The sequence below is a fragment of the Condylostylus longicornis genome, unplaced genomic scaffold (assembly GCF_029603195.1).
Source record: "Condylostylus longicornis isolate FDR11 unplaced genomic scaffold, ASM2960319v2 ptg000299l, whole genome shotgun sequence".
NCBI classification, from domain to species: domain Eukaryota; kingdom Metazoa; phylum Arthropoda; class Insecta; order Diptera; family Dolichopodidae; genus Condylostylus; species Condylostylus longicornis.
Genome location: NW_026578263.1, coordinates 61,675 through 69,803, shown reverse-complemented (window position 1 = coordinate 69,803; position 8,129 = coordinate 61,675). Strand labels below are relative to the sequence as shown.

The 8,129-nt window shown below is 30.7% G+C and overlaps 2 protein-coding genes across 2 annotated transcripts; one reads left to right on the top strand and one right to left on the bottom strand.

The window, feature by feature from the left end:
- Window positions 1-917: 917 nt before the first annotated feature.
- LOC129616831 (uncharacterized) lies at window positions 918-2,808 on the bottom strand. Its single transcript, XM_055532378.1, has 2 exons — window positions 1,946-2,808; window positions 918-1,830 (listed from the first exon to the last, which is right to left on the bottom strand). Exons 1-2 carry the CDS (start codon window positions 2,806-2,808, stop codon window positions 918-920), a joined length of 1,776 nt encoding a protein of 591 aa, XP_055388353.1.
- Window positions 2,809-5,898: 3,090 nt separating this feature from the next.
- LOC129616830 (uncharacterized) lies at window positions 5,899-7,818 on the top strand. Its single transcript, XM_055532377.1, has one exon. It carries the CDS (start codon window positions 5,899-5,901, stop codon window positions 7,816-7,818), a length of 1,920 nt encoding a protein of 639 aa, XP_055388352.1.
- The last annotated feature ends 311 nt before the right edge of the window (window positions 7,819-8,129 follow it).

The window sequence follows — 8,129 nt, the reverse complement described above, 5'->3', positions numbered from 1 at the left end:
TTATTGAGAAAGAAAAATCAAGTTCAAGAATAAGAACTCAGGTGTGGTATGTTAAGATTAATTTTTATTTTTCTAATAAAAATGAAATACAAATAAAATGACACGATTTATGTAAATTTGTCTACTGGTGCAAATAATATTTCAGAAGAAAAATTAAATTGTACAATGTAAATTTCCAATTCAATCAAGGAAGTCGAGATTTGCAAAATGTATAAAATACTATTGCAAATAAATTATTAATAGAGTTCTTACTACTTTGTGTGATGCAAATTATATACATTAAATAAATAATAAAAATAAAACAAAATTTACAATATATCATTTTTATTTATTAAGTTATTTTTTTATTTCAAAATAGACATTTTATATTCTTTGTATACTTTTTTTATATCCAAACGGAAAAGAACTATAATTTTCAAAAAATTTCCGTTTTTCTGACACTTGCCTGTATGTTTTTATTTGTGGAGCTGTTATAACGTTGTGTTGATTATTTCTTACGAAATTTGAAGTTATAATTTTGACACCTTCCTTATCATTATTTAAAACAAGATCTTTAATTTTTTCAAAGTTAATAATTTCAGAATTTTCGTAAGTCATTTTTATTCCTTTAACTTTACATGTTGCTACCTGACTTTGACTTTTTGTTGAATACACTGCGTACCCGTAATTTTTTGGTCCTCCAGAAGCAAATTCAGTTATAAAACTACCATCGCCATATGACGTGAGCTCATCTGTCATGTCCCCGATGAAGTTACCTAACGGTGGTTCGTATTCACCTTCTTTTGAAATAAATATAATAGAATCAGTATCGTAATACAACACTCGGTTTTCCAGCTTTTCTAAATAACTATAGAGCTTCAATCGTGCTTGTGCAGTGGTGTAGCTTGCTACGCATACATTTACAGTTTTCAATGGTTTTATTCATCATGCTTAAACTTCCAATTAACAACCAAAGTCTCATCGTTTATAATCAATATATGATGAACTTCCTTGTTTGGATCAGTCATTAGTGTATAAAAATTAGCTGGAGTCTTAATTATTTCTGTCTGTGTTTGGTTTTCTTTTTGTCCAAATTTACCCCAAAATGAATTTAATATAAGTTTTGCAACTGATCTTTTTCCAGGATTTGCACATATTTTATTTTCGTCTAATTTTATGTTTTCCCTTTCGAAGAAGTCTTCTATGTATTGCTGTTTCAATTCTTTATTAACACACGTTTTAGGCCAGTCTGATGATTCTTGTTTTATTTTTAAAAATTTATCCATTATATCAGTAAATAACCCAGGTTTAGATGAAGTTTTATCATATTGCTGGACTGAATATTTCCAAATCTCGTGAATTTCTATTATTTTGTATCCCTTTGTTAAAGCTTTCACCACTTCATCTATAACCCAAGTACCATTCAATGTCCTTTTGTTGTCAGCATGTGTACAATCGTCCATATTTTTTTCTTCACTACATGTAAAGCAAAGAGTAAAGATTAGTTTATTGTTTTGTTTTATTGGAAGTACTGGGATAAATAAGTCTGTTGGAGGAAGAATGGAGCACTTTATTAATCCGTCTGTAGTTTTCAAATTTTGTTTCATGCATTCATCGTTTCCAACAATAAACTCTGGGTGTCCGATGGGAAATTTACCATATTTACAAACATAAGGATAAAGAGAACAAACGTCAATATATTTAATTTTTTCATTTTCCATAGCTTTGTAGTAAGTAACTATATTTTCAGTTCGTCCACCAAAGAAAGAGTCCCGAGGATCAAGTTTAAGATTTATTAAAATAGGATGATCGTTTAAATAAAACATATCTGGGTTATCAATCAATTGTTCTCTAAATTCGCACTCCCATTTTTCAATGACTTCATAAACAAATAAACGCAGTCGGGCTGACTTTGAAATTGTAGCTTCATATCTTGAATTTAGCTTTGATCACTTTCCAAAAACACTTTGGATGTCCATGATAGTAGCATCCATGAAATTCAAAAACTTGATTGGTCTCTTCACAAAATCCATCTACTTTTAAATTATTTATGATAGCTTCTTTTTGTTTACCGGCATGTTGGATATTAATTTTTCGCTGGTCTTCTTCCCAAATTAACCATTGTAAAGCTATTTTTGATTGGATATCTGTAAATCTATATCCATTTTTTGGTATTAGTCCTATTGTTTCAGCTTTAAGAAAGTTCCGTCGAAAAATCAAATTGCAAGTTGATGCAATGGTTGTAGCCTCAGTAAACGGACATACATTGTTATCTTTTAGCATAATATTTCTAAACTTTAAACAAGCTTTCGTTAAAATAATTACGTCGTTTTTACAGTATTCTACAATCTCCTTTCGCATGTTAAATTCGGTATTTTTATTTTCATCGTACCATTTAAAGAAAATTAATCGTTCTGGTTTTGACATTAAGTTTGGATTGTAGTATTCATGTGGTGGTAATGGTCCAACGTATTCTTTGTTTTTTTCTGTATTGAATAAGTGAGGAAAATATCCTTTCTTTAAATTAACAAAATTATCTATGTTAGGTTTTTGTTTGTTAACTGTAATGTAGCAAACATGATTTTGTTCTACTTGTTTTAGGCAATTCTTGCATACTTTTGTGTTGCATTTATGTGTTCCATATTTAGTAGAATAATTCTTAAAGCATGTTAAGCATTTACGCAAATTTATACAAATATTTTTAGTTACATGATTTTCAAAACATCTTAAACCTTTAAATGTCCGTTTACATGTTAAACAGGATATATTTTCAATAACGTTTTTGCAAGCAGGTGATTGCTGACAACATTTACAGCGTCCTCCACACATATGTCTATCTATAGTGTTATATCCGATATTACATTTTTCACAATAATAAGTTCTACAAAAAGCTGAGGTAAGAGAGGTAATGACGTTGTAATGCCTATTATAATAAAGAAGATTTATTCGTTTGCCCTCAGTTTTTCCTTCAAATATTATATTTTTGTTGTTGCTATAGTCATAAACCACTATGTTGTATTTATCACCAAAGTAATCTTGAATTTTCTTCAATTCAGGTATTCCAGAGCCACTTTCTTTGATATTTAAATTAGTATCTTTGGCAAGTGTTAAAGCCAATTGTTTTTGAATTTTTTTGACGTCCATGCAAATTTTTTTATAATTGGGCTCTTTGTCAACAAAAGCTTTTCCTACCATAATAGCACGTGGTAGGCAAAGACTGTCTTTATTTTTTATGGTAGCAATGCCTTTTCGTTTTAGACATTCTTCTTCAAAAGTAAGATATTTTTTTACCCTTCCTTTTCCTGAAGGTAAGCGAACAGTTGTAATTGTTATTTCGAAAGAATCAGGGTTAATTCCTTCTGTATTGCTTTGAAATATTTTGAATATCAGTTCCCAGATATCGTCAAACTTTACTTCACTTGCCTCTTTAAAGTTCATCCATCCTGGTATACGCTCTTGAAAGTTGTTGCCGTAAAACGTTATCCCAATTAGGTCCGTTGGAAGAACGTTTTTTACTGCATATTCAATTACTTCATTGACTCCTTCTTTGATTTTTAACAAACAATCTTCTTCTTCTGGTGAAGCTTTTAATTTGAAAATAACTTTGTTTGCCGTTACACCAAATTTTTTGATATATTGAGTTTTTTCAGCAATTATATCAAATTTTGGGGTGTTTTCTTTTAAAAATTTATTTAACATCATTTTTTTTGCCATGTTGTTAGTTACTTTAAAGTTATAATTATTCTAATAATATTTTAAAACATTATCAATTTTATATGTTAAAAAATACTTTGTGGAATGCGGATCTTGTTTATATTTTTATTAATCTAGATAACTGCAGCTATAATTGCAAGATCAGGTGTTTCCATTTTTATAAAATTTACATAAAAAATTAAAACACAATTAAAAATTCTTAGTATAACACTTTTTTGGAATGCGGATCCTTGTCTTATAAAACATTATCAATTTATATATGGTTCTCTGTGAAGTGGAGAGTCCGGACGATAATTCTCGGTGCACCATATTCATGCCGGACAGGTTTTCAAAAAAAGTAAGAAATCAAGAAGAATTAGATTACTTGAATACCAACCCTATGAACATCAAGTATATTGGTCGAGACGCCGACCGATGGAATATGCTTTTATTCGAGCTTATTCCTGTACTGCACTGTACTGAACAAAAACCAGCAAAAATACGAAAAGTTTAAATAAAAACAAAAAAAATAAAAATGTTTTTTTCTTTGCCATTGTTAAATTACAGCATTCTTCTTCTTTCATATGACTACAAAAAAGGCGCCGCCTCGGGCCGAGCGGCGTACGCGCGTAAGCGATGCGAGCCGGAAGGAACCTGGCCGCTTAAGTTTTAGCCTTCTAGCCGCTCAAGTTTTCACCCTCTGGCCACTTAAGGCCCGGCTCGCATCGCTTACGCGCGTACGCCGCTCGGCCCGAGGCGGCGCCTTTTTTGTAGTCATATGAAAGAAGAAGAATGCTGTAATTTAACAATGGCAAAGAAAAAAACATTTTTATTTTTTTTGTTTTTATTTAAACTTTTCGTATTTTTGCTGGTTTTTGTTCAGTACAGTGCAGTACAGGAATAAGCTCGAATAAAAGCATATTCCATCGGTCGGCGTCTCGACCAATATACTTGATGTTCATAGGGTTGGTATTCAAGTAATCTAATTCTTCTTGATTTCTTACTTTTTTTGAAAACCTGTCCGGCATGAATATGGTGCACCGAGAATTATCGTCCGGACTCTCCACTTCACAGAGAACCATATATAAATTGATAATGTTTTATAAGACAAGGATCCGCATTCCAAAAAAGTGTTATACTAAGAATTTTTAATTGTGTTTTAATTTTTTATGTAAATTTTATAAAAATGGAAACACCTGATCTTGCAATTATAGCTGCAGTTATCTAGATTAATAAAAATATAAACAAGATCCGCATTCCACAAAGTATTTTTTAACATATAAAATTGATAATGTTTTAAAATATTATTAGAATAATTATAACTTTAAAGTAACTAACAACATGGCAAAAAAAATGATGTTAAATAAATTTTTAAAAGAAAACACCCCAAAATTTGATATAATTGCTGAAAAAACTCAATATATCAAAAAATTTGGTGTAACGGCAAACAAAGTTATTTTCAAATTAAAAGCTTCACCAGAAGAAGAAGATTGTTTGTTAAAAATCAAAGAAGGAGTCAATGAAGTAATTGAATATGCAGTAAAAAACGTTCTTCCAACGGACCTAATTGGGATAACGTTTTACGGCAACAACTTTCAATAGCGTATACCAGGATGGATGAACTTTAAAGAGGCAAGTGAAGTAAAGTTTGACGATATCTGGGAACTGATATTCAAAATATTTCAAAGCAATACAGAAGGAATTAACCCTGATTCTTTCGAAATAACAATTACAACTGTTCGCTTACCTTCAGGAAAAGGAAGGGTAAAAAAATATCTTACTTTTGAAGAAGAATGTCTAAAACGAAAAGGCATTGTTACCATAAAAAATAAAGACAGTCTTTGCCTACCACGTGCTATTATGGTAGGAAAAGCTTTTGTTGACAAAGAGCCCAATTATAAAAAAATTTGCATGGACGTCAAAAAAATTCAAAAACAATTGGCTTTAACACTTGTCAAGGATACTAATTTAAATATCAAAGAAAGTGGCTCTGGAATACCTGAATTGAAGAAAATTCAAGATTACTTTGGTGATAAATACAACATAGTGGTTTATGACTATAGCAACAACAAAAATATAATATTTGAAGGAAAAACTGAGGGCAAACGAATAAATCTTCTTTATTATAATAGGCATTACAACGTCATTACCTCTCTTACCTCAGCTTTTTGTAGAACTTATTATTGTGAAAAATGTAATATCGGATATAACACTATAGATAGACATATGTGTGGAGGACGCTGTAAATGTTGTCAGCAATCACCTGCTTGCAAAAACGTTATTGAAAATATATCCTGTTTAACATGTAAACGGACATTTAAAGGTTTAAGATGTTTTGAAAATCATGTAACTAAAAATATTTGTATAAATTTGCGTAAATGCTTAACATGCTTTAAGAATTATTCTACTAAATATGGAACACATAAATGCAACACAAAAGTATGCAAGAATTGCCTAAAACAAGTAGAACAAAATCATGTTTGCTACATTACAGTTAACAAACAAAAACCTAACATAGATAATTTTGTTAATTTAAAGAAAGGATATTTTCCTCACTTATTCAATACAGAAAAAAACAAAGAATACGTTGGACCATTACCACCACATGAATACTACAATCCAAACTTAATGTCAAAACCAGAACGATTAATTTTCTTTAAATGGTACGATGAAAATAAAAATACCGAATTTAACATGCGAAAGGAGATTGTAGAATACTGTAAAAACGACGTAATTATTTTAACGAAAGCTTGTTTAAAGTTTAGAAATATTATGCTAAAAGATAACAATGTATGTCCGTTTACTGAGGCTACAACCATTGCATCAACTTGCAATTTGATTTTTCGACGGAACTTTCTTAAAGCTGAAACAATAGGACTAATACCAAAAAATGGATATAGATTTACAGATATCCAATCAAAAATAGCTTTACAATGGTTAATTTGGGAAGAAGACCAGCGAAAAATTAATATCCAACATGCCGGTAAACAAAAAGAAGCTATCATAAATAATTTAAAAGTAGATGGATTTTGTGAAGAGACCAATCAAGTTTTTGAATTTCATGGATGCTACTATCATGGACATCCAAAGTGTTTTTCTTACAGGCATGACGAACCATTAGAAAAAAACGCAACAGACACGCTAAATTCAAGATATGAAGCTACAATTTCAAAGTCAGCCCGACTGCGTTTATTTGTTTATGAAGTCATTGAAAAATGGGAGTGCGAATTTAGAGAACAATTGATTGATAACCCAGATATGTTTTATTTAAACGATCATCCTATTTTAATAAATCTTCCACTTGATCCTCGGGACTCTTTCTTTGGTGGACGAACTGAAAATATAGTTACTTACTACAAAGCTATGGAAAATGAAAAAATTAAATATATTGACGTTTGTTCTCTTTATCCTTATGTTTGTAAATATGGTAAATTTCCCATCGGACACCCAGAGATTATTGTTGGAAACGATGAATGCATGAAACAAAATTTGAAAACTACAGACGGATTAATAAAGTGCTCCATTCTTCCTCCAACAGACTTATTTATCCCAGTACTTCCAATAAAACAAAACAATAAACTAATCTTTACTCTTTGCTTTACATGTAGTGAAGAAAAAAATATGGACGATTGTACACATGCTGACAACAAAAGGACATTGAATGGTACTTGGGTTATAGATGAAGTGGTGAAAGCTTTAACAAAGGGATACAAAATAATAGAAATTCACGAGATTTGGAAATATTCAGTCCAGCAATATGATAAAACTTCATCTAAACCTGGGTTATTTACTGATATAATGGATAAATTTTTAAAAATAAAACAAGAATCATCAGACTGGCCTAAAACGTGTGTTAATAAAGAATTGAAACAGCAATACATAGAAGACTTCTTCGAAAGGGAAAACATAAAATTAGACGAAAATAAAATATGTGCAAATCCTGGAAAAAGATCAGTTGCAAAACTTATATTAAATTCATTTTGGGGTAAATTTGGACAAAAAGAAAACCAAACACAGACAGAAATAATTAAGACTCCAGCTAATTTTTATACACTAATGACTGATCCAAACAAGGAAGTTCATCATATATTGATTATAAACGATGAGACTTTGGTTGTTAATTGGAAGTTTAAGCATGATGAATAAAACCATTGAAAACTGTAAATGTATGCGTAGCAAGCTACACCACTGCACAAGCACGATTGAAGCTCTATAGTTATTTAGAAAAGCTGGAAAACCGAGTGTTGTATTACGATACTGATTCTATTATATTTATTTCAAAAGAAGGTGAATACGAACCACCGTTAGGTAACATCATCGGGGACATGACAGATGAGCTCACGTCATATGGCGATGGTAGTTTTATAACTGAATTTGCTTCTGGAGGACCAAAAAATTACGGGTACGCAGTGTATTCAACAAAAAGTCAAAGTCAGGTAGCAACATGTAAAGTTAAA

What these genes read in the sequence shown, in the direction of transcription:
- LOC129616831 (XM_055532378.1), bottom strand. Translation starts at nt 2,808, where the DNA reads ATGTGTGGAGGACGCTGTAAATGTTGTCAGCAATCACCTGCTTGCAAA. An exon ending in TACTATCATGGACATCCAAA is followed by an intron (nt 1,831 to 1,945) that starts GTGTTTTTGGAA and finishes GTGCGAATTTAG; the next exon opens with AGAACAATTGATTGATAACC.
- LOC129616830 (XM_055532377.1), top strand. Translation starts at nt 5,899, where the DNA reads ATGTGTGGAGGACGCTGTAAATGTTGTCAGCAATCACCTGCTTGCAAA.